We start from the raw sequence: 26,972 nt of genomic DNA on the forward strand, positions 1-26,972 counted from the left end.
CATCTAGAGATGAAAAGCAGATCCTTTACTGCTTTGCCTTACTGCAAACAACACATGATGTGCATGAAGCGGGCAGACACTTCAAAGCCATGCAGATAGCCTTCAACTCCAAGTTCACCAATTCAAACGTGCAGAAGGCATTGAATAAAACCACAGCGATGGAAATTGCATCTAGAGATGAAAAGCAGATCCTTTGCTGCTTTGCCTTACTGCAAACAACACATGATGTGCATGAAGCGGGTAGACACTTCAAAGCCATGCAGATAGCCTTCAACTCCAAGTTCACCAATTCAAACGTGCAGAAGGCATTGAATAAAACCACAGCGATAGAAATTGCATCGAGAGATGTAAAGCAGATCCTTTACTGCTTTGCCTTACTGCAAACAACACATGATGTGCATTGTAGCGGGCAGACACTTCAAACCAATGCAGATAGCCTTCAACTCCAAGTTCACCAATTCAAACGTGCAGAAGGCATTGAATAAAACCACAGCGATAGAAATTGCATCGAGAGATGTAAAGCAGATCCTTTACTGCTTTGCCTTACTGCAAACAACACATGATGTGCATTGTAGCGGGCAGACACTTCAAACCAATGCAGATAGCCTTCAACTCCAAGTTCACCAATTCAAACGTGCAGAAGGCATTGAATAAAACCAAAGCGATGGAAATTGCACCTAGAGATGTAAAGCAGATCCTTTACTGCTTTGCCTTACTGCAAACAACACATGATGTGCATGTAGCGAGCAGACACTTCAAACCCATGCAGATAGCCTTCAACTCCAAGTTCACCAATTCAAACGTGCAGAAGGCATTGAATAAAGCCGCAGCGATGGAAATTGCATCTAGAGATATAAAGCAGATCCTTTGCTGCTTTGCCTTACTACAAACAACACATGATGTGCATGAAGCAGGCAGACACTTCAAAGCCATGCAGATAGCCTTCAACTCCAAGTTCACTAATTCAAAAGAGAGGAAAAAGGTCAGTTGAGCATTTAGAACAGCCAATCAGCAGGGAGAACACCGACAACCACTTCATATCGATGAGTGAGGATGTGCAGCCTGCAGGGTATTCGACTTCTACAAACCATTGAGCTTTTACAGTTTATTTCTCAGTACTCCAAGAGATGCTGTAGAGTGGATGATGGGGCAAGGATTTCTCATCGACAAGAAGGTATGCCCCCATTGCCAGAAGGATTGCCTTCTCGGAGAGAGAAAAGGGAAGCATTATGGTTTCTGATGGCGGTGTCGAAAGAACGTCCATAAAATAATTTTCTATCACAGAGAATTACTTTTCAGACGGAGTCATTTCAACATTCAGAATATCATAGAATTCATCCGTGATTTTCTTTTGAAGAACTCCCTCAGATGCATGGCCACACAGGCGGGGCTCTATTACAAGAAGACGGCGGTGGATTGGGCCAACTTTATTGATAGGGAAGGTAGAAGTCGACGAATCGCTCTTTAGAAGGAGATGCAAGTACCACAAGGGAAACACAAATGTCGACAAGAAGGTGTGGGTCGTCGGCATGGTGGAGAGATCGACGAACAAGCTCTTGCTGAAAGAAATAGAACAGAGGAGACGCTTATCCACACCATTTCCCATCACATTGATGTCGGTTTAAAGACCACGTTGGAAGACTAATAAACTATATATCATTTGAAAGCTAATTGAACACAGAATACAAAAACACATGTTTTACAGTTGGTAGTTATCTCGTAATTGAACAATAAGTAGATAAAAACCTCATTCTTAGTGCCCTACAAATTTGTGGCTGACCGGTGCAAAATATCTCACTAGCGTGATGACGTGATCCTGTGTAGGGACAGCTGAGAGATTTTCACGCCGCACGTGTATTGTGCACAGACGATGTGAGGAGAGGGTACGCTGAACTCTTAAAGTTTGTTTTCAGAAAGTTTACAAAAGTTTATTTGATTTGGGATGGTGTCTATAGTAATTGAAGATGATCAGGATGATCTAATGATGGAGTGCGAGAACTAGGTGACAGAAAATGGAGCTGAAGTGAGGAAGATGGGGAAAGCTTTGTTGCTATTTTTATCGCAAAATAAATCATAATTCTATCCCTTCATCTCTTTTGGGGTTTCAGGTGTACTTGTGGCTGCTGTCGCATCGGAGCAAGCTTCAATGCAGGTGATCATCTACGTTGCTCTGAAGTACCAGAGGTAAGGCAGATAGCAGAAGAGTATGGTGCAACGTGTCTTACAGAGACAAGAGAATTCGAGCCAGCAATCCTCAACCATGTTTCTCTGTACATCGGTTGGTTGGAATACACGGAACGCTGGCGGAGAGCAGCAAGGAGTTTTGCCCACCGCAACAATGAGTATGTATTTTAACTCGATCATGAGGTGAGAAGGTAGTGGTACTACTACTGTCACTAGGGTACACATGGGGGTGTCTTTGGGCCATGGACCCTCTAATTTTTCTCGACCAGGAAAAAAGAGAAAAAGATTAAATGTATTATTGTCCGAATATTATATCAAAATTAGAATTCTTGTTCTCTCACTCTGCTCGCTTGCAACTTTAAATAAATTTTCTCTGATACGCCATTCCTGCCCCCTTAAATGTTTTTGGCTCATTGTGCCATTGGGTGCAGTCCTCTTGGATAGATCTGTCTCTCTAAAATTATTACTAAAAAAATCCATAACATGGGATGGGATTTTCTATACTATTTCTTAGGCAAGAGAGGAACTTGTTTTTAAGTAGCACATCCTACATGTAGTTGTTAGGGCCCGATGATAAAATTATTTACAATGTTTACAATGTTATTCTAACTGTATTCAGTAGGCTTATCTCTACCCAGTTTACTAACAACTCTATTCATATACAGTGTATAATGCATCATGAAAATCTGCAAGAGATCAGGCAGAGTGGATGATGAACCAAGGGCTGATCTGTGACAAGATGTGTCCCGACTGCCATTACATAGGGCATAAAGGAGGGCATCAAATGTTTCATTGGCAATGTTGTAAAATAACATTTATAAATAAGTGGAAATTACAATCTCCAAGCAATGTCACTTTCATAGATTTAATCTTGGGTTTTCTACTAAACAACTCTCTCCGATGCATATCAGCACAGGCAGGGATTGACTACAAGAAGACTTCAGCAGACTGGGCTAACTTCATCATGGGTTTTGTTGGCAGAGTTGTAAGAATGACGTCCAAAATAAATGTGAAATTCTTAATCACAAAAAAGATTTCTTTCTTCAGGCGAAGTCACTTCACATTTTTACACACCATAAATTTCGTCCACGATATTCTACTCAACAACACTCTTTGATTCGTGTCAGTGGAGACAGAGTTTAACTACAAGAGGACAGCCGTTGACTGGGCCAACTTTATTAGGGATCTCTTCAGACAATACGTGGCCGAGGTTTACAACTCTGAAGCCCCAATGATGTTGACAAGGGAAGTAGAAATCGAAGAATCGCTCTTCGGAAGGAGATGCAAGTACCACAAGGGAAATCCCAACGTCGGCATGAAGGTGTGGGTCGTCGGCTTGGTGGAGAGGGTGACCAATGAGCTGATCCTTTACCCTGTAGTGGATAGAAGGGAGGAGACCCTCATCCAGATTATCACCCATAGTGTTGAGGTGGGCTCCACCATCCTGACCGACAGCTGGGCTGGGTATGCTTCCCTCAACGATCTCAGCTACCAACACTTCAATGTCATGCAAAAGGAGACCTTCAGAGTCCATTACCGACACACAACAACGGGAGAGATCAAGGAGGTGTGCACCAATCTTATTGAGGGTGCCTGGAAGCACGCCAAGGAGCATTTCCGTCAGATAAATGGGACCACCATGAGCAACCTGCAGGGTGTCCAATTTTTACAACCCATGGAGCTTTTACAGTTTATTTCTCAGTCCTCCAAGAGATGTTGTAGAATGGATGATGGGGCAAGGGTTTCTCTGCAACAAGAAGGTATGCCCCCATTGCCAGAGGGAAGCATCATGGTTTCCGATGGCGATGTCGAAAGAACGACGTCCACAAAGATGTAGAATTTTCTATCACAGAGAATTCCTTCTTCAGACAAAGTCATTTCTACATTCAGGATATGGAATTCATCCGTGATTTTCTTTTGAAGAACTCCCTCAGATGCATGGCCACACAGGCGGGGCTTGATTACAAGAAGATGGTCGTGGATTGGGCCAACTTTATTAGAGATCTCTTCAGACAATACGTGGCCGAGATTTACAGCCCTGAAGCCCCCATGATATTGACAGGGGAGGTAGAAGTCTAAGAATTGCTCTTCGGAAGGAGATGCAAGTACCACAAGGGAAATCCCAACGTCGGCATGAAGGTGCGGGTCGTCGGCTTGGTGGAGAGGGCGACCAATAAGCTGATCCTGTACCCTGTAGAGGATAGAAGGGAGGAGATTCTCGCCAAGATCACCTGCCACAGCAGGGCTCTACCATCCTGACCAAAGGCTCGGTCAGGTATGCTTCCCTCAACGATCTCGGCTACCAACACTTCAATGTCATACACAAGGAGACCTTCATAGCCCAGTACCGACACACGACAACAGGAGAGATCAAGGTGTGCACCAATCGTATTGAGGGTGCCTGGAAGCATGCCAAGGAACATTTCCGTCAGATAAATGGGACCACCATGAGGAACCTGCAGGGTATCCGACTTCTTCAACCCATGGAGCTTTTACAGTTTATTTCTCAGTCCTCCAAGAGATGTTGTAGAGTGGATGATGGGGCAAGGGTTTCTCTGCGACAAGAAGGTATGCCCCCATTGCCAGAGGGAAGCATCATGGTTTCCGATGGCGATGTTGTAAGAACGACGTCCACAAAGATGTAGAATTATCTATCACAGAGAATTTCTTCTTCAGAAAGAGTCATTTCAACATTAAGGATATCATGGAATTCATTCATGATTTTCTTTTGAAGAACTCCCTCAGATGCATGGCCACACAGGCGGGGCTTGATTACAAGAAGACGGCGGTGGATTGGGATAACTTTATTAGAGATCTCTTCAGAAAATATGAGGCCGAGATTTACAGGAGTGGAGGATGTGGTAAAGTATCTCATCACTGAAACAGAGCAGCATGGTGAACTGAGAGGTCGCAATCTAACTATTGATCGCTTGTACAGTTCTATTCCCCTTGCCGAGTGGCTATCAAGTCTATTGGAATGCAGAGAATCGGTACCTCACTTTGCATTCGTATGTGGTGAAATCCAAGAGCTGAGGGGGCGAAGAATATAGTATGGAACGCCAAACTCGCAAATAATTTTTTTTTAAACATAAAAAAAATATATTTTTAACTTGAAAAATCATATAGAAATACAGAAAAATCAAATGCCCGTATTTTAATTTAAAAATCGTACTAAATACAGAAAAATCGTACAGGTCTGTTACAGCCCTGATGCCCTCAAAATGCTGACAGGGAAAGTAGAAGTCGACAAATAACCTTGGAAGGAGATGCGCAAGTACCAAAAGGGAGAATCCTTCTTCAGACAGAGTCATTTCAACATTCAGGATATCATGGAATTCATCCGTGATTTTCTATCGAAGAACTCCCTCAATCTTAAACATCATAATGTAGATACTGGAACAATGAATTATTTGTTCTTTATAGGAACAACACAAACCTGCAAGCGTGGGTGGAGAATGCTACTCAAGATTTCAAGAACACACTTGTCGAGGATGGAGCCAGTGATGCAAGGTAAATATAAAGCTTCATTTCATATCACTGTTACAAGGAATGGTATAAAGTTCTGATATAAAAGAACTCACATGTGGAGTTCCCCAGGGTTCCATATTGGGGCCTATGCTATTTTGGACATATGGAAATGATTTACTGAATCAAGGATTGTAAAATGTTGAACGTTTATATGAGTAAAATGACGTAAATATAAAGTTACATTTTTACGTACCCTATGATCAATCGCTAAAATCAATTGCATAAAAGTTACCATTATGGTAAATTTGCCATCCAATGGTAACTATCATGGAATCCTCGATTTTCATTGGCTGGTGAACATCGTTACCAGGGTAGTTACCATTGGACGGCAAAGTTCCCATAATAGTAACTTTTATGCAATGGTCCCTGGTCCTCGTATGGAATAAGGCATCCCCGTTAGAACAATTCACTATGAAAATGCGATAGGAACTGTATTAGGTATAATGGCAATGAATCAAATATCAAATTTAATGCTCTTAACAAAAATGTCAATACCAAATTGGATGAGCATCCATGTTACATTTTCCCTATCAATAAAAAAAAGTATATTACAAGATCAACCTTTGAAATGGCATGTTACCTTAACATCCCCCAAATAGACAATTAATATTATTTTTCAGACAATGGATACAGTATTGGAAATATTACATGTAACTCCAATGGGGTTTGGTTTAGGGTGCAGCATTTCAGATGAATGCCAGTTGTGGTAACAATCTGATAATGTGTTTGAATATAATCCCATAATAATGACCATCCGGTGGTGTATAAATAAAAAATATGTGCAAAATGGCTCTGGAAGAAAGTGTAATCGCACAGCATTTCATCGAAATGTTGGGTCTTTTTCCAAGCATTATCAGTACACTGTTCTGTTTTCGTGATCTCTGGAGTCATTGGTTTTCAGCATTATTTCATTAAGTTACGTTTACGTTAATGTACCAGACCTTGATCTTTGATAACTGGACAATTAACCTTGATTTAAAGACTTTCTTATAAAATAATTGTTTGCTACAACTACATTCTTTTCAATTTCCTTCTAGAATGCGATTTTCCTCTCATCCGACAATGTCTTTTTTAGACATAGAATACCCCAAGAACCAGCTTACAATTTGACCGGTCCCTCCTCTCCTTGCATGGCAGACTCCGCAACGGATATCCTCTTCTTCAAGTTCTCGAGAACCTCCCCGTCTTGTCCTCCTTTCGCCTTCCTCTTCGCATTCAGCAAGAAGTGATGCATGAAAAGACCCAGTCCTTCTCTCAACACTCGGAGCTTGGAAACCATGGCAACCCCTCCGAAGACGGTTGTGATGACGTTGTCTGGTTTCTCGAGGAGGAGGTCCGTTAGCAAACTGCTGAGGAATCTCACGGTGTGTTTGTTCATGTCAGCAAACTCGACGATCTGAAAGGTGAAAAACATTGATTTGGGAAGAAAATAAAGTCTCCGATGTTCAAGTTGTTTGTTCCCAGTTTCGCATGGTTTCTAAGTTGTTGCAGTGAATGACATTTATTTTCAGTATAAAAACAATAATGTAAAACTAATTAGTACCACCATAACCAGTTCAATGGATGTTATTTTGATATGCAACAAAATATAAGAATCTGACTACCGTGCTTTCGATTTTTGGGCTGATCAAAATTCCCTGATTTTTCCCTCATTTGAGGCATTTTTCCCTGATTGGAGGTATTTTTTAATCAAATTCCCTGATTTTTCCCCGACTGGAAAAAAATAAAGTAATTTTCCCTAATTTCCCTGATGGGCTGGGAACCCTGAATGTTCAGGTTGTTTGATAAAGATCAGGGATTTTGTGGAAACCTTGGGTGACATCTTGGCATTATGTTGCCAAACCTTATAAATGTTCAAGGTTCTGTATGTGTTTTTATTTTTGTGAATGTCACCATACAAGCCCAGGGGCCAGTTGCATAAAAGTTACTATTATGGTAATTTTTCCATCCACATGTAAATTGAATGGAATCCTTGATTCTGATTGGCTGTTGACCAATGTTACCATAGTAGTTACCATTGAGTGGCAAAGTTACCATAATAGTAACTTTTGTGCAACGGGTCCCAGTTTGGGTAGGAAAGCCTGCAAGCTGTGGCACTTTGTTTTACTTTTTTGTTATTTTTATGTTTGATTATGCAGAAAAAAAATTGAAGAAAATGATAATAATCATACCAGTTATCAAAATAATAATCATAATATAACTACTACTAATAATAATAATGATCATAATAATATCAATTCTCGAAAACAAACCTTTAGTACGGAGAGTGGAAGAGCCTTTGATGACATGAGATGAGAGAGAAGGAGAGCCAAGTTCTTGGAGGCAGACGGACTCAATTCATCCAACAGACGGATCTTATCCCATAATGCAAACTGGAAGGCCATCTGCAAGAAAAAAAAGGTTTACAGATAAGCGAAAGTAGTTGCATTAAACACCAATTTCATGAGGAAGTCTATAGTAACCAAGGTTAATGTATCATCCTAGAACTAGATCAGCAGCAGGGCCCCCGTCTTACAAAGAGTTACGATTGATCCGATCAATGGTAACTCTATGGAAATCCATCCATACCATAATTTTTTCTACGAAAAGTTTGCACAATGCCCTTTGTATGCAAAGAGAAGCGCAGTAAATTTTCAAGAAAACAATGAATGCATGTATATACGTCATAGCTAGAAAATATTTTGAACATCCATAATAGATGTTGATGTTGCTGGCCGTCCATAGTTGCGACTGATCGGATCAATCGTAACTCTTTGTAAAACGGGACCATGGTGGGTGTTTCATAAAGTTGTTTGTAAGTTACGAGCGACTTTACAAACGACTGGTGACACTTTCTTATGAACTAGATCAATGCCATGGAAATCTGGTGTGTATCACATACCACAAGAAAGGATCACCAGTCGCATGTAAAGTGTTCCATAACTTATGAACAGCTTAATGAAACACCCATAACATAAACTGAACATTGCATATCATGAAATCCAAACTGAAAAACATCATATTGAAGATCACCAACACATATAAGCAAATGTGGGACAGTGTATTATTATTGCTTGTAAAAATAACCAACATCTGGTTGGAATACCATGCTTATTTAGTCAATTTCTCAGCAATTAAATAATTTCTTCCAGAATCCCTTGGCACATATTTTATATCTAAACATACATTTTGATAACCCCAAAACAGAAAACCTCTGGTTACTAGCTAAAATGGGCCAAAGAATAAGAACTTGAAAGACAAAAGAATTTGTAAAATCTGTAATCTGGCAAGAGATGGGAATATCAAAATCAGAGCATTTCATGAACATTAGAAAATTTGTGACTAATACTCTAGTCCATTTTTTGTTTTTATCTCTAATAATTTCTGATGCTTTAAAGTGCATCAAAAAAAGATGAAAATATTGCCAATTTTAAGAATTAAAATTGATCTAGAAGGCTTCAAAAAATTCAGTCCCAAATGTGTTAAATTCTTCACAAACATACACATTCTTACCTCAAAATATGAACAATGCGAATTGGAAAGCGATACAACAAGTATGAAAATAGAAGTCACAGATGGAGAAATCTTACCCTAAATTTCCTATCAAACTGACATAGTTTAGTACCGAGGTAGGCATAGTAAGGGTTGTAAGAACGCTCCTGTTGGCAGCAGTCGAGGGTCACATGGACTACTTCCCGGTCGCGACCTCCCTTCTGACCTAGCCTGACGAGCTTCTCAAAAGCATCGGTGTAGTCCTACAAATAACACACAAAATATATAACATCCCTCGATAATATTGTTAAGTCTGCTACGAACTCATACAAAATGTAGACTACAGGCGTATGTGCAGGTTCATTAGGTTCATTTTAATCAGATCAAAATATCCAGAGAAGTATCTCATATCGAAGAAACTCTCCCTTCCAATCAATGTCACCCCATTATATACCCTGGTGATGGTCGAAACTCGACCACCCCTGGAAACATGTTTTTGTCATCATATACACTGTAAGACATTCACATACCTTGGGCCTGTCATTTCCCAGACAAATTTATGTATCGGACACTTCCTCTGGTCAGTGGAAATAGAGACCCTATTTATTACCAGGTGGTCAAAATGTTACATCTGCCTAACTATATGACATGTCAGGTCAAACACAGGTCAGGTATGTGACCGTAAAAATATTCTTACAATCACTGTAGCAGAACAAATCTATAGTGCAGGTCACAACATTGGATGGCATGATGGCCAAATAATTGAGAAAAATATATCCCATACTCATCAATCCAACGGCCTTTTTCAATGAATAGTGATTTGATCTCAATGAAATACATACCTCTGCAGTCATAATAACACTGAAGATAGTACGTCTGATATCTGTATTCATTCTCTGTTGCCGTGACAACTCGGTAATCTTCTGACTGCCTTCTTGACTGTTGCCAGCCATCTGCTCCGCCTGCCCAGATGACTGTGAACTGTACACAAACATATTGCAATATACATGTAGTAACAGATCACACATGTACACAGTTCTACACAGCATTCCCCACAATGATTCAAGTTGAATTCAAAGTTAATTGAATTTAGTTCCTGTTAACACTGATTTCATGAGAAAGTCTGTGAAATTTAAAGGACAAATCCACCCTATCATGAAGTTGATTTGAATAAAGAGAAAAATCAAACTAGCACAACACTGAAAATTTCAACAAATCCGGATGTAAAATAAGAAAGTTATGACATTTTAAAGTTTCGCATAATTTCACAAAATAGTTATTTTCATATCATGGTTGGTATGCAAATGAGGAAACTGATGACACCTTCCACTCACTATTTCTTTTGTATTTCATTACAAGGAATATGAAATATTATAATTTTCTCCTCATTGCCATATGATACAAAGTTTTATTCCTCGTGAAAATGTGTAGTTATCGTTGTTTTAACATTTTGAGGTTTAAACAAAAATTTAGATATTGTATAAATCAAACAATAAAAAACAAAAGAAAGTGAGGGGGACATCATCAACTACCTCATTTGCATATCACTGAGTTGTGCATATTACTGTTTTGTGAAAGAAAAAGTAAAAGTTTAAAATGTCATAACTTTCTTATTTTACATCCGAATTTGATGAAATTTTCAGTGTTATGCTTGTTCGAATTTTCTCTTTTTATTCAAATCAACTTTGTGTTGGGGTGGACTTGACCTTGACCCTCACTTTGGTCATCGCTGAGGAAGGATGCAGTTAGCAGCCAAAAATTTCGAGGTAATTCTTCAAATTTCTTCTTTGTGTTTGAGACCAAAAGTTTCAACTTTATTTTATTTTCAACCAACACAGATGAACTTTCATGATCATAATGACAGGTTTTCATAGGGGCCTTGTAAAACAAATGAAATAAAACAATGTCTACATGGGGAACAAGAATCATTTACAAACTAAAATAATTTCATAGTTCAAATACCTGACTTCACAAAAAGTTAAACTTTTGATCACAACACACAAAGAATTCTCGAAGAGTTACCTCAAACTTTTCGGCTAGTGACTGCAGCCTTCCTCCGCGATGTGATCCAATTTGACCTCCGTGACAAATAGTGATCAATGATCGGGTCATAGACATTGAGAAGCTTGCATTGCCCCCTGTCCTTGTTGAAAGGAGGTTTAAACAAGCGGATGTAGATAAGTTTCTTTCACACCTCTCTCTAAATAATGTGGGTCTTTTGAGGTAACTTAAGAGATTTCTGTATGTGCTGTGATAAAAAGTTTATTTTTTTTAATTTTCAACCAACAAAGATGAACTTTCATGAACTTACCCGACTTCTTGTCTCGGTCCAAGACCGCTCCAAGCTGAGCCTACAATCCACCAACGGCCTCTTTGATCCGCCATGATGAGATCAGCCAAAGAGATGTGAAGCGTAGAATCACTGCATCCTACAAAATAATAATATGCAACATTAATATAGGACTTAATACAAATTATCTCAGCGCTGCATACTATTACCCCGGCTTTAGCACGGCTACCATGATGGGACACTCAAAACATTCAACGAATTCCTTCCTACCGGGTACCCATTTACTACACCTGGGTGGAGAGTGGCAAATGTAGATGAACACCCTTGCCAAAGGACGCGAGTGCTGTGGTGGGGCTCAAACCGCAAAACTTGTGGTTAAAAGTAGTGACTTATCCACTGAGCCACAACACTTCTAATATATTTAAATATATCAGAAATCAATTATGAAATAATAGTCAAATTAAATATTTTGCAAATACCATAAATGGGAATCTACCCCAAAAAAGTTTATTTGGATTTTAAAATAATAAAAAATTATGTAATGCTTCAAATTTCATGAAAATATGAGATTTTTATTAAGTCACATAAAAAGACTGAAAAAATGCTGAAATTGAAAGAGCTTCCTTATATTGTAAAGAAGAAAGCTAAAATAAGCCGAAAATATGAACTAAAAAATCTGAAATTAGCTAAAAAAAACCGAACTCTCACACCCCTTGAACAAGTATTATCTGGTAAGGTAAAATACCTCTGTCTTTGATGATATTTCTATGTAGTTTTCGAAGCCTGTCAAGGTTTGTAGGATCATAGTTAGGGATCCTCCGTAGATTGTTGTTGCGTAATGCACCAATTGTCTCTAGCATAAACTTCACTCTCGACCTGCGCAAAGAGTATAAAGATTGCAATCCAAATAATACAATATGAAAAAAGAAAGAAAACTACAAAATATGGTCAGGGGCCCTTTTCATAAGACTTGTTATAACAACTAATTATCAATAACATTTGAAAGCTACTTAAATCTGATTGGCTGCTAGTAAAAATTTTGTATAGAGATTGTGCATTTTGTTTTATTATTACAAGTATATATCAAACAAGATCCAGGTTGGATTTCATTCAGCTGTTCAATATTAAATTCTTGTGGTAATTAGAGCATATGACCAGGGGCCTGTTGCATAAAAATTTTTACCTGAGAAGACTCTGGTAAAAAACTGAAAACTAAGGTTAGTCTGATTTCTGCCATTGACTTTAACACAGGGCAAAAACTCTGGTAAAAACAACCTGAGTTTTCTCAGGTAAAAAGTTTTATGCAATGGGCTCCAGGACCCCATAACACAAAGGTTTGTGATGGATTGCAAATATGAAATCACCGTTCTCATTGGTCCCTGGTCAGGTTTATGAACAAAATGTGCTTGGAATGTTAATCTTGATTGGCCATCGCCATTTAGCGATTGACTGCAAACATGTGTGTAACATAGACAGGTTGCTGTCTGGTATTCTGCTTTTTAGAAACATAAGACAAGCCATAGTTTGATATGTAAAGGTATTATGAATTCAAGCATTAAGTGATCTATTCATTCAATCATTCACCCATCCAATTATTCATTTGTTTAATCGTCCAACTGTCGATCCATCCATTCATTCAAATAACATAAGAAATAACATACTGTTGTTTGAGTTCATCTGGACACTGATTTGCTTTACTCTGGATGAGAAGAATGATGTCTTTCAGCGATGATGGGTCGTCTTTTCTGAGAGTCGTCCCAGCATCTATTAAATCGACAAACAAACAAGTAGATTAAGCCTCAGTAGTGCATCATGAATTCTGCTCGTAAGGTATAAAGGCCAGAGCAATCTACGCATCTGGTTGGTGTTTCATAGAGCTGTTTGTAAGTTAAGAGCGACTTTAAGAATGACTGGTGAACCTTTCTTATCCGCTAAATAATCCCCAATGAACATTTAATGGTGGATATCATTTACGGCATGAAAGGATCACCATACGATCTTAAAGTCACTCTTAACTTATGAACAGCTTTATAAAACGGCACCCAAGGTCACTGTAAAGGATCAGGCAGGCCCTGAACCGAGAATGGGCACTGCGGCTCCATCTATGAAGAGCAGGTCGTGCATAATACAAAACTATGACACATACTCCATGATCAGATATTTTTTAAATTGTAACAAAACATAAAAAACGTATTGCCTTATTCCTACAAAAAAAAAGATTAGTTATGGCAACAAAAGGAATGGCTTATTCATAGCAAAATAAAGGGAGCACGTACACAAAAATAACAGGAACATTTGGCATCTCTGCGTTCCACAGTATTGCTCATTTCATAAGAACTTACTTTTTAAGATTTGGAGCAGCAGTTCAATATGTCTCTCTGTGAAGCTTTCAGAGAATTTCTTGATCAAGTCGTATATCAGCACACAGTGAACAATCTAATGAAAGAAAGAGCACACAATGTTACTCAAGCTGAGAGGTATCACAAATAGCTTAGATTACATAATACAACACTACTTATGAAAAAGGAGAAGCACATTGTACTGTGTCAACACAAGGAATCAGAAAAGCCAATCGGCGAAACATTCAAATATTTCAATATTTATGATTCAAATTCAATCTTAGTAAATATTTTATAACTGACTGTGAAAAGGGCTCTTGAGTTCAAGGTGGATGGTCAAAGGAGAAGGGGGTGACTGAAGAAGACCTAGAAGAAGCGAGTGGTGGAGGAGAGTAGAAGGGTTGGGTTGATGGAGGAGCATGCACCGAAGTAAGGATGATCTATCTGAGTGTGAGTTGAATCCAGCCACCTCGTAGTCAGGAACTAAACCAGGTTTAAAACCGGGATTACTACTCCTACAATGTTCTAATTAGTATGGTATTTCTTTAAAAAAAAATTATTTTATAAAGAAAAAAGAGATTTTTATATTCCATTTAATGAATATCACATCCCAAATCCCTCTCACCTTGAAGTTGTAAAGATGGATGAAGAGCAAGATGGTGTTGTCTATTTCCTTGCTGTCGCCATAGTTACCATCATCACAATAAGTCTTATCAAAACAAGCTGCTACGGACTGCAGTACATGGGCACCTACATGAATGGTATGGCATTTAATGGAATTACTACATTCATTAGCAAAAAACTGAACATGCTTAAAGACTATTATACAAGTAGCTAATAGGCATGAATGCGATGTTACGAAATTTTGCATGGGGTGACAGATATATGCTCTATTCACCAAGGCATAGCAGAGTTAAATAGAGAGTCTCTTTCTTTCATGAAATGCAAAATGTTGTACCATCACAAAAATAAGAATATATTCGCTATTTACGTTGAACAATGCCTCGGGAAGATATTGAAAAATATGAATAATGGATTTTTCCCCACATATGATAATCTATGGAAATAAGGAAAGAATCATTGAAAGCAAAAAAGCAACATTTTTCTCAAGCGCACATCATATCGGCAGCAGCAGTGCACATTTAACCACTAGGCCTCATGCATATTGCAACTGAACTACTAAGCGCAATGAATTGAATCATATTGTGCCGTCACTTCTTCAGACATGCAATGGTACATTTTAGACAGTACAAATGGTGCACATTCAGCCTGTTTGATAGCATACAAGCTATAAATACCTCAGTCACATTTGCTCTACGGCGGCCATACAGCAAGTAAAAAACAGCCGTTTTAAATTTCTTAATTCAAACCATCTATATGTAGCATTACAAAAAAATGTTAACACAGCTGTTTTGGATTGAAAATAATACAAGTCTTAAGGGGAAAATAAATGTTTAAAGGAGAATGAAACCCTTGAAACCAGCTGAATCCATATCAAAGAGAAAAATCAAAGAAAAATATTGTTGAAAGTTTGAGGAAGATTGATTGAATAATAAGAAAGTTATGAGCATTTGAATGTCGAGATCACTAATGCCATGTAGATCCTCCCATCGGCAATGCGACCAAGATCTGTGATATCACACACGTACAACTCCCTCATTACTTTAGTACTTATTTCACTTATATTCTCACTTTTATAGAGTCTATCACAAGGTGAGGTGTTCTCTTTATGAGATGACAAGTACAGAGGTTTCACAACATTATATCATTGATGAATCATTTGTCATATGATTAGAATGAGCAAAAAGAAATGTTTTGGGGTATATTTTCAGTGTCCAAATGGGAGAGTTGTACGTGTGTGACATCACAGATCTTGGTCGCATTGCCAATGGGAGGATCTCCATAGCATTAGTGATCTCGACATTCAAATGCTCATAACTTTTTTATTGCTAGTCCTATTTTACTCAAACTTTTGTTGATCTTATTTTTTTATTTTTCTGCTTTCACAAAAGCTAACTTGCTCCAAGAGTTTCATTCTCCTTTAACTGAAGATAGGAATAACACAAGCTCAATCATACATCAAACAGAAGGAAACGGAGAGGAGAAGATGGAACTTAACTATGAAGACACAGGAACAAAATTGAACTTAACTCGATGAAGTCTCGTAGTGCACTGCTTTATTTGCTGGGCTTCCTTGCCTCAGTAAAACTCATGCATTACAAAATTAGCATATATTTCATTTACACAAAATCAACCAATGAAAATAAAGAGAATGGAGAAGCCAACTGAAAGTGGAAAAGTCTAATTCATAAAAATAACCAATAAGAGATAGAGGATGGAGATGAATAAGATGTTGGGATGATTACATAATAAGAATGTTGAACAAAAGAATCAGATGTGGGAATGTAATGAATGAAACATCTGAATAGGAAAGGAATGACAGGAGAAGCAGGTTGAAAGTCAAATGTAAATGGATGACAACAGAAGCACGAAGAATGTAAACAAAGCTGAACTAAATACCAAAGCTTGAACTATTAATAACTAAACTATATGTCAAAATAACAGTCCTACACTACTATCACAGATTTGAATGTTTTATAATGATTCCTTCTTCTCAGGGCAACTTACCCACTTCACTGCCAATGACCGAGTGTAGGACTGATATGAGAAGGACGTGTTCCATGACAAGTCTGTCGGGAGTGAGAGTTGAACTAATGCAAGCATCCTGGATCAGATCACACAAAGTCTCGTTCATATCTGTCAAAGATTATCAAGAAATTGAAATAAAAATTATGCTTCAAGAGGGTTGTTTCACATTTTGCATAAATGCAACATGATCAAAGATGTATTATTATTGTTATCATTATTATAAAGTCTTGTTCATCCAGGTAGCCTCATCAGTGACGTACACTGTTCTCCCAGAGGGCCCTGCAAATTTATACACATACAAAAGAAAAAAACAAAGGACAACAAAATTAGAATGTTACAAAAAGAGTAAACTTTAGCAAGTTGTGTCTTATAACCTGGGTTAATATATACGGTTTCTCCAATAGGATGAAATAAATGATTGCCAGGTTGCAGCCCTTCTTACTGCAGATGGAATATTATTCCACAGAATTGAACCGTGTACTGATATCCTTTTCTTTCCCTTCTGTGTTTTACATTTTTGTATAAAGATCCCGTAACTATCAGCATTTATGGTACGGTATAAGTGGGTGTTGATAATTGAATGAACAAATCTGAAATATATTGTGGGCAACTACCATTTAGGGCATTGTAAACAATGTAAGACTTGGCAAGTCTGTAATTCTACTGAAAGGAAGATTCACTAGGACCTCAAGTTGTATCATCAGTCATCTTGATACAATTACTACAAAGATTCACATACTCTACAAAAAGAATGTATATGTGGGAATACATTGAGATTATGCTGCAAAAAGGAAGACTTACCATTGCGGCTGTTTGTGAGGTAGAGTTCTTCTATTTGATTCAAGATGGAGACTATGTTACTTTCACTCAACCTGTAAGGAAAAAAAATAGATTCGTCATTCTTTGCTTTATGTTCATTCCTCTATCATTATTTTTCAACCTACTCAGTGAAGTACTTTTACACTCACTGGGATTGAATTACCCACCTTTTCTATGGAACTTCCCTCCTCATTAGTTCTGCATTGGACACCCACGAATCAAATTCGTCTGTTTAGTACATGTTACCCCTTTTCATACATTTCAAGTGATTGGGTAATGTAAATACTTCAATGAGAATTTAAGGATCTTGTTTCTTTTAATAGTAATACTTTATAAATTCATCATGATAATGACCAATACAATCACAACCATTATAATCATGATCACGACCATCAACATTAGCATCACCATCAATGATGGTGATCACCATCACAATCATCATCAGCACATCATTGTCCCAATCATCATCTCCATAATCACCATCTCCATCATCATCATCTCAATCAACATCACCATTAATCATCATCATCATCATCATCATCATCATCACCTACAATCATATCATCAGCATCATCACCACCACCACCACCACCACCACCATCATCATCATCATCATCACCACCACCACCACCACCACCATCATCATCATCATCATCATCATCATCATCATCATCATCACCACCACCACCACCACCACCTCCATCATCATCATCATCACCACCACATCACCATCATCACCATATCACCATCATACCTATTTATTGATCCCTTGAGTTGTTTTCTCAATCGATCCATCTTAGCTTTCTTCTCGGCATCCATGGACTGCCCCATCATCTCGGCTCTTTTATGCGGAGGGATGTAAGTGGATGACTTCTCTGGAGGTTTCTCCCCGATGATGTTACCGTAGGGGTCCATCTTGGGTGTCTTTTTCTTTTCATCTTCATCAGAAGCATCAAAGTCCTCTTCCTCACCATCATCATCATCGTCAAAGTCTTCGTCATCACTATTGCTATCAAAGTCATTTTTCCCCTGTTTCAAATCTGTTCTTTGTTTACTCCCTGTATCAATTACTTTTCCTTTCTTTCCATGTTGGAGAGAATTCTTGGTGATCATCTCTAAATTGTCTTTCATCTCACTATCATCTTCATCCAAGTCTAACCCATCATCTTCATCTGAGAGTCGGGACTTCTTTCTCGATTCCGACTGGTCATCAGACGATTTCCTCTTAGCCGTCCTCTCTTTGTCCATCAGTTCTTCCTCCTCCGTGTCATCTTCTAAATCACCATCCGAATCCAAACTCTCACCATCCTCCTCCAAGCTATCATTTCCACTACCTTCCGCCTCACTGTCATCCGCATTCTTTCCAAAATCCATCAACTCTTCATCCATAGCTGCTTCCAAGATTTGAGGATTCACAATATCTAGTAAATCTAGAGCAGTAATGTTAAGGATAATGATCTGAATTTTCCTATCTCATATCAAAGACATACATTTGTAAAATGCACTACACATACAGTTGCATAGCACAAAATCTTGAGAGAATGTGAACTTTCAAAAAGTATACATTAACTTAAAGCATTTGTGCTTCAAGGAAAACTTGAACAGATGCTTTGATTATTATCTGTGTTTATATAGTTTTTTAAGCCACTCTATGCCAAAGAATTATGTTCATAACTAAAATTATTTCACATTTGCATATCACACCCACTTGTATGAAAATATAAAATAACACAAAAAGTGGCGACATGACATCATCGACCCATCTATTGCATATTCATGACAGTGTGCATATGTTTTCACAAAATATTACTTAACCTTAGAATTCAATAATGTCATTATTTGTTATCAGATTTTTAAGTAATTTTCAGCTTTTTTCTCATTGAATAATTTAGATACAATAATTTTCAGCCTGGAGTACTTTTAAGCCCTGCAATTGAACATGTATTTTTATTTTGAAACTATACTGGGTTCCAAAAGAAACTTATCAAACTTCACAAGTGCACTACATAAATTCCACACTGTCAAAATGAACAAAATTTTGATTTTTTTTTTTACACAGGCTATAGCTTCAATAATCTTTACTTAGCGCATGTCAATAACAAAGAGGCTGTAGCCCCTCAAATAAATTGGTTCCGGAATCCAAAGTCACAAAATGGCAACAGAAATGCCAATTAAAATGGGATTAAACCAAATGGTCATTCTTTGCTTGACTGCTATTGAGTCCATTCATGCATTATGCTTCTTTGACCTCAATAGGTGTATTTAAAATGTTAATTTCAACTTCCTGTAACTTCGTAGTTACTGAGGCAATCAATTAAACATGCCGATGGTCATACTGTAAATTTTAATAAACTGGTAGGTTTGTTTAATCCCATCTAATTTTCATTAATCTTTCTCTTTGCCATTTTGTGACTTTGGGTTATGGAACCAATTGATTTGAGGGCTACAGTCTCTTTAATTTTAAACCAATCTCTTTGTTTTTGACATGTGCTTAGTAAAGATTTTTAAGCTAGCCTGTATCAAAAGTTTGTTGATTTTGACTGAGTGGAATTTGTGTAGTGGGTTTGTAAAGTTTCTTTTGGAACCCAGTTTAATTATCTCAAATTTGAAGTAAACAGAAGGATACAATCAAGGCCATCATCCTTGAATGCAGTTGGAGTTATCTTCTCTTTGGTCTTCCTCTTCTTCCGGAAGTTAAGACCTTTCTCCAGACGTCGGATGTTCTTTTCCTCGTCTTCGTTAGCCGCCAGGAGCTCACGCTTTCTTTGTTCTTCTTTCTCCTGCACCGACAGAGGGTGAAGAGAAACATATATTCACAGAACTTCCTTGCTTGTGATATATACATGTAAATGAAAAATTAACAGAATCATCACTGATTGTTGAAATTTTGAAAACCTAACACGTTTTAAAGACAAGAATGTCAGATGGGTGTCGGCCTTCATGGGGAGTGGAATTATTATTTGCTGACCCCATACCTTGTGAAATGCATTGGAAATGCATGTAACAGAAACAGAAACAGGGGGAGAGCAAACCGATGTACCTTTGACAAGCCTGCTTAGCTTCAGGCAACTATAATAACTTAACCAGACAGCAATTTCCAGTGGTATTACATAAAGTCTGCTGGTCATCAATCTCCTGCTTCCGCAGGCTATTTTTATCTGAATGGTGTCGAATTCCCTGTGAAAACACAAGACAATCTCCCTTAAACTAATGACCTGAAAATGAATCCATGAAGAGTGTAAACTTAATGGATTTTTGACTGCATGCAGTACCAATTTATTATCATTACTATTAATTTATCATATTGCAAGACCATCCTTCTACTCACTGAGCAATCGTACCTTAAACACCAAAATTTGATCTAATAAGTATGATATTATACTTACCCTCTTCAGTTTCTCTTCTCTCATTGCTTTTTTCTCGGCTGTCTTTGACACTTGTGTGGGAGCACTTTTCTTTTCTGACTTTGGTTTATTTGTCGACTTCTTCTTCTTCTCCTCACCCACAGTACTCAAATCCTGGAGAAATAAATAGAAAGCACGAGAATCAGAAAGTGGATATGAGAATAACCAATTTGTACACCTTGATTTGTGATTTCATTCAATTTTACCTTGCATCTTTTTTTGTTATATAGTCTTTGTTTCACAATCTTTCATCTTAGTTTTCTAGTGGGCATATTTGACACTCATTATAATATTATAAATGAACAAAACAGGGCTCCACACTAAAACTTTTTTCTACTGGTCCAACCTATTCATGTCGGACCAGTAGATCCCCAATTTTTCAATTTTTTACTGGTCCGAACCTAAAATTTACTGGTCCCCCAAAATAAGGAAAAATATAAAAGAGACTTTGAGTTTATTTTGCTGACTTTAATTGCTCTTATTGCGCCCCCACAACATAATTCATGAGAGCCATTTCTCAATTTTGGGGAGCCATTTTTTAAGATGCCAGAGCCATTTTTATAATTTACAAAAGAGGAGAAAATATCTTTTGTATCAGTTTGATATATTTTTACTGGTCATGTCGGACCAGTAAATCTGGCAATTTCTGAAAAACTACTGGCCCTACAGCAAGTTTTACTGGTCTGGGACCGTCGGATCAGTGCCAGTGTCGTGCCCTGAATAAAACAAATGCTAATTCAAAAACTTATTCCTGTTTCTGGACTACAGACTGCCTCCACGGGTTACAATTGCAGAAAATTGGGCCAGGTTTTAAATCTACAAGAAATTATTCATCTTACTTTTCCAGACAAAAAGGCATGTTTCCTGGCTTTCTTCATCTTCCTACTTTCTTTCCTCCTCTGCTTTCGAGACATCTGCCCTTTCTCTTTCTTAAAGCTTCTCCCGTCCGAGAGCACGTTTCCATCCTGACTTTCATCCTCGGCTGTCTGGACCATTTTCTTCATAGCTTTCCGCGCCCTCCTCAGGTTCTGTTGCATCGGACGACGCGAACCTCCCCGCTGGCTCCTACCGAAATTCATCTTCAGGCCGAGCTAAAATATGAATAAATTCCACCCAAGTAAATATGAGGATGCATTATCATTTATTTTAAACAATACTTGGATGATGAATCTACAAAATCATGAATTACAATTTAAGCTCAATTCTTATGGAAATATGGGAATTAGCTGAAAATTTTCTGAATGGCATATCTAACCTAACATAAAGGAAAAGGGAAAACAAAGGCCTACACTCTATAAAGATACAGCACAATATGACCATTCCAAATGTGTTGACAAATCAAAATCTAGTTACAGTATTTGCGAAATGATAGGCCTAATTATGTTATAGAGTTTTTAGGTACAGCGTGTCTTGTCTTGTAAATACTGCACTTGGACGCCTCAAAGAGGCTATAGACGTGCAGGCCATTCATGCAATCGCTGCCGCTATATATAGTTCTTTTAATTAGTTCTTTTAATTTTTGCTCAGCTGTTTCTTAAATGCAGCTAGATCGGGTGCATTTTTAGTAGTGGGAGAAAGTGAATTCCACTCTACACTTGTACGAGGGTAGAGGGAATATTTTTGGAAAATTTTGAAGATGCCAATGGTTAGACCACCATTAATTGTCGTGAAAAATATAACTGCGCTATCGCTGAGCCAATCGCTCAGCCTTGCAATTATGTCATGTTCTAATTCATTGTCTGGCTGAGAAGTCAATGAGGGTCTGAGTCAGCCCAGGGCACCCATTGACATTGCACAACTGCTTTTCCATGACAAACAAAAGCCGAGATGGCTGCTGCACTATCATTGGCGAATCAGATTGCAATGCTGCAAGTAGACCTGAACAAACTCTAGGGTGACAATTTGTCAAGAAATTAATGGCACCTAAATATAGCACCAGCCAGGGGAAAATTTCCAAGCATTGCCATTGTTCGGTGCCTGATTGCATCATGTGAATGATGCGGGACAGACAGCATGCTCAGCTTGAAATCTGATTCGCCCGTGTTGTCATTTTTCATTTACATTGTATAATCTAATTCACTCGACTTGGTCCGTCTGTCTGATTTAAAAGAAAAGCATGAAAAAGGGAAGATGTACAACCACTCTGCAGGAGTCTGACAGATGAGAAATTAAAAGCCAAGTAGATCGTTCCAAGTAGACTGAAGAGGATTTAAAGACCTTGAAAGGGACCAGACCTGAAGCTGTGCAAACTATACAAAGAAGCCTGTGATTAAACAACCCAATATCAGATCTAGCAACATTAATAGGAAAAAAATGCAGATTATAAAGTCATCCTGAATTATGTGAAAAAAACAAAGAGATAAGAATGTTCCACTGATCTCTCTCTTCCTTTTGTCATGTTTGTTCTGATGATCAGTGATGTAATAATTCTTAGACTACTAAAATTGAGCTTCGACCTAGCTTCTTATAAGTTTGCATACTATTGTAACATGACCGTTTGTACACTCCAAAATCATAAACTCTTGCACTTCAGTCTCCAAAGCTCTCCTAACTTTAATTGAACTAAAATTATTAGACTGAAGATAGGGTGAACACAGAATAAATTAGAACTTAACACGATGAAGTCCAGATCAGCACTCCCTTTACTTTCCAATCTAATCTTCTGGGAAGTTCTGCCAATGTACCCACATTGGATAATCATAGAAATCAACCAATCAAAAACAAGGAAAATTGTATGAACTATAAAATGAACTAACCCTATTTAAAAATAAGAACCAATCAGAGAATAGAGAAGGGTGATCATGAGTTAAACTGAATCCTAATGAGAATTAAACAATAAGACCATGTGGAATGGAAAGCTAATGGAACACCAGGAAGCATGACTGAGGGGAAACTGAATGAAAGAATGAAATGCAATGAACCTGTGTTGCTATGTGAGATGTATTGTGGAGATTGAATGAAAGATGAGATCATGGGCCTGCTGCATGAAAGGGTCTTTCGTAGAACCATTCTACGTAAGAACGAGATATCGCTCAACTGTTTCACAAAGCCGATTTGGGCGATACGAAGAATGGTCCTTGGAAAGACACCTCCAGACATGTCCTCAGAGGCATGATCTTCTTTGCACACCGCCCCGCCACCGTCGGCATTGAGAGAAAATGCGTTTACGGCAAGCCACACTCACTGACATATCACCTTTAAACATTTTTTGGTGTTGCACACTGATGCATTTTATCCGTGGCACCAAGTTATTTTTTTATATGGGGGCTACATGTAGTTGTCATCAATTTCAGGTCGTCTTTTTGCACGGCAAGACGACCAAAAACAGATGTCACTTTAACTTCTCCGGGGTATTATGTCCGGGGTAAAGTAGGCCCAAATATTTTTTTAATATGTTTTCTTTTATTCTCCCTCCGTCCTATCCCCACACCATTTCCATTAATTTTTTTTTTAATATCGAAATGGGTGGCACTATCTCTCTGATCCCTCATGCTTTCTCATAATTAAACAACATGAAAACATTTTTTTTTAAAGAAATTATGTAAGGTAAAAAAGTATTTATATGACGTTCAGCAAAAAAAACATGATACAAACTTAAATGTTAAACATGGTAAATCATTTATTTATTTTTATTTAATTTTCATTATAATTATTATTTTTTGGCTGAAATTAATTTTAATCAATGAAAATTAATTGTCGGATTTGGGCTAATTGAGATGTGAAACAGTGAAACAATACAAAAAATCTGCAGTAACAAAATAGCTAATTGAATTTAAGATATAGATTAGGCCTATATCTTACAAATCCATCACAATCATTACAAATGAAGATAAGTTCATTAAAGAAAAGATTATGGAAAATCCATACAAAGAGGCGCATTTTAAATCGTCGGGTATGCCCCTTTCGGCCCCCATGTATAATGTTAAAGCAATAATGTAGTCTTTACTCCTCAACTTTGAACATATATATTTTTTATATTCTTACACCTTATATTCTTATATTAGCTTCCAGTGATCGACTTTAAAGATGACCTCCCGGAGGGGCCACTTCCATTGACGAGTGGATACCATGCGCGACCACGGGGTTTTGAAAAGCACCCTAAACACGTATTTTCCATATTCTGAAAATGCACCCCTTAACAAGTATTGGCGTGTGAAACCCTAACCTTAACAAGTATTAGAAACCGAATACTATTGGCAATTATTTCCAGAATTGAGCCCCTAAACAAGTACAGCGATATTTTATTGTTATGTCACGGGTCCGTCGGTCGTCGGTTTTACCTTTATACACACCATTATTTTGGTTTAGTCGGCCCCACCTTCCACATCTCGCGCAAATCGGACTCTAAACACGTAGTGTTGGGGCAAAAAGGACATCCTTTATCAAACATTTTTATTTTGTTTTATCATCCCCGAATATTTGACCCTAAACACGTATATAGATACCCTTTTATCAATATTTTTGTGTTTTTGACACCCTTATCACGTTACGTACGTAACGTGCCCTATCTTGAAAAAAGACATCCTTTTTACGTGTTTTTTTGGTCGCGCATGGTATCCACTCGTCAATGTAAGTGGCCCCCCCGGGGATGACCTTTATGATCATTGTAATTTTTAGCATTATTTCTGTAAATAGTATTTTTTTCCATTCGGATTGCACACCTTTTTCTATGTTTTAATTATTTTTGCAAAGCACTACTTTATCCACTTGGACATGTTTGCAGCAATTTTCATATTTTCCTTGTCTTCGGTTACTCATCATGCAACTGAGGTATGTTTATACTCTAAACACTCACATTTGTATTTCTTGCGTTATATCTGACAAATAAAATAAATAAATTAGATTTTTCACAGGCAGCCTCTCATATTTTCCTTTTTAGTCTCATACAATCAGACACTGTTGATTTTGTTTACTCCATTCAAACCCTATTTTTACCTCAACAGATAACATATTAACGCATAATTTGCAAAATCATCATTATATATATGTATTCTATAAAAATACAGAATACTGAACTAATCAAATGTCGAAATTACTTAGTTAAATCAATTTTATGTCAGACAAGGGTCTCTTTCGTTGAAATATCAATGAAAGGTGTCTCTAAAAGGACACCGTGTTCTGAATAAGGGAAATAATGATAATTTCGATCTTATCCAGTTATGTTTGTGAATCTTGAATTTTTTTCTCTTTTTACCTCATAAATTAAGCTCCATGTACATCAATTCTACAATCAGTAATAAATAAAATATTATTTGATCCCCTTTTATTGAAATATATGATTTTATGAAAAGTCGTCATTCCGAAATAAAAGGTTCAGGTGACGATGAAGACTAAATATTTTTCCGATACTATCGATATCAAACGATGTCGCGGACTTGAAAGACAAAATTGCCTTCGTGAAACGGAAAGCGCTGATTTGTCACCAATCTTCCTATCTCGGAAGAATGGTCCTAGGACGTTCCTACGTATCGCTCATCTTGTCATGCAACAGGCCCCATGAGGCATGACAATGTATGTGGATTGTGAGGATGGAAAGAAGGATGAGATGAGTTGGAATGGAAATAAACAAGTTGAATGTAAACAATAAAGTATGGAAAGCCAAATGCAAGAGTACAGATTAGAGAAATAAACCCAGCAAAATTTACTGTTACACTATGACGTACAATATCGCACAATGTCAATGACTGGAGGTAATCATAATTATATTGTATCTCGCTATATCGATATATGACAGTTCAGACTAGTCCAACGCCAAGGACATTCATTTTGAAGCGGGAATTAAGCAACTCGGAAAAGACCTGGCGCATAATCTACTACTAACTAGTACTAGATTGAAGAGCGCCAACCTAACTCCAACACCAACCAACCTGTGCAGGCCAGTTGACATAGGCATAGCCATTGGCCATCCATCCATATCCTCACACACACATGTGCGCGTGTGGGAACTTGCTGGGATGGGAGACGGGCCCAGCCCAGGGCAGCTAGCTTGCGGGTCGGCCCGGGGGATTCAAGTGGTAAGCGCCGATGCAGCTGCAGGACAGACCGCGTGCTCAGGCTCAGCATGCAATCTGATTCGCCCACGTTTTCATTTTCGACTTTATCTTGCAAATGTCTGCTTGATCTTATGCAAAAAATATGGCATGCCACAACTATTATTGATTATGACTTAAAAATGTACTTTAAATCTGATATTCTAAATTCCAGATAATGCAGTTTTCTCATTGTTATTACTCACTGGTTCAGCAGCGCGGTATCTCGCTTGAAGTTGTACCAACTCGACTCTTGCGC

The 26,972-nt window shown here is 37.9% G+C and overlaps 1 protein-coding gene across 1 annotated transcript; it reads right to left on the reverse strand.

The window, feature by feature from the left end:
- Nucleotides 1-5,845: 5,845 nt before the first annotated feature.
- LOC129274975 (nucleolar MIF4G domain-containing protein 1-like) lies at nt 5,846-26,972 on the reverse strand. Its single transcript, XM_064108767.1, has 16 exons — nt 26,920-26,972; nt 21,524-21,775; nt 20,667-20,798; nt 19,907-20,060; nt 18,035-18,710; nt 17,263-17,333; nt 16,441-16,569; nt 14,438-14,562; nt 13,816-13,909; nt 13,135-13,237; nt 12,219-12,349; nt 11,495-11,612; nt 10,026-10,164; nt 9,282-9,446; nt 7,965-8,096; nt 5,846-7,108 (listed from the first exon to the last, which is right to left on the reverse strand). The coding sequence occupies exons 2-16, from the start codon at nt 21,761-21,763 to the stop codon at nt 6,812-6,814; spliced, it is 2,706 nt and encodes a 901-aa protein (XP_063964837.1). The 5' UTR covers nt 21,764-21,775; nt 26,920-26,972; the 3' UTR covers nt 5,846-6,811.

This window comes from Lytechinus pictus, chromosome 13 (genome assembly GCF_037042905.1).
Source record: "Lytechinus pictus isolate F3 Inbred chromosome 13, Lp3.0, whole genome shotgun sequence".
Classification (NCBI taxonomy): domain Eukaryota; kingdom Metazoa; phylum Echinodermata; class Echinoidea; order Temnopleuroida; family Toxopneustidae; genus Lytechinus; species Lytechinus pictus.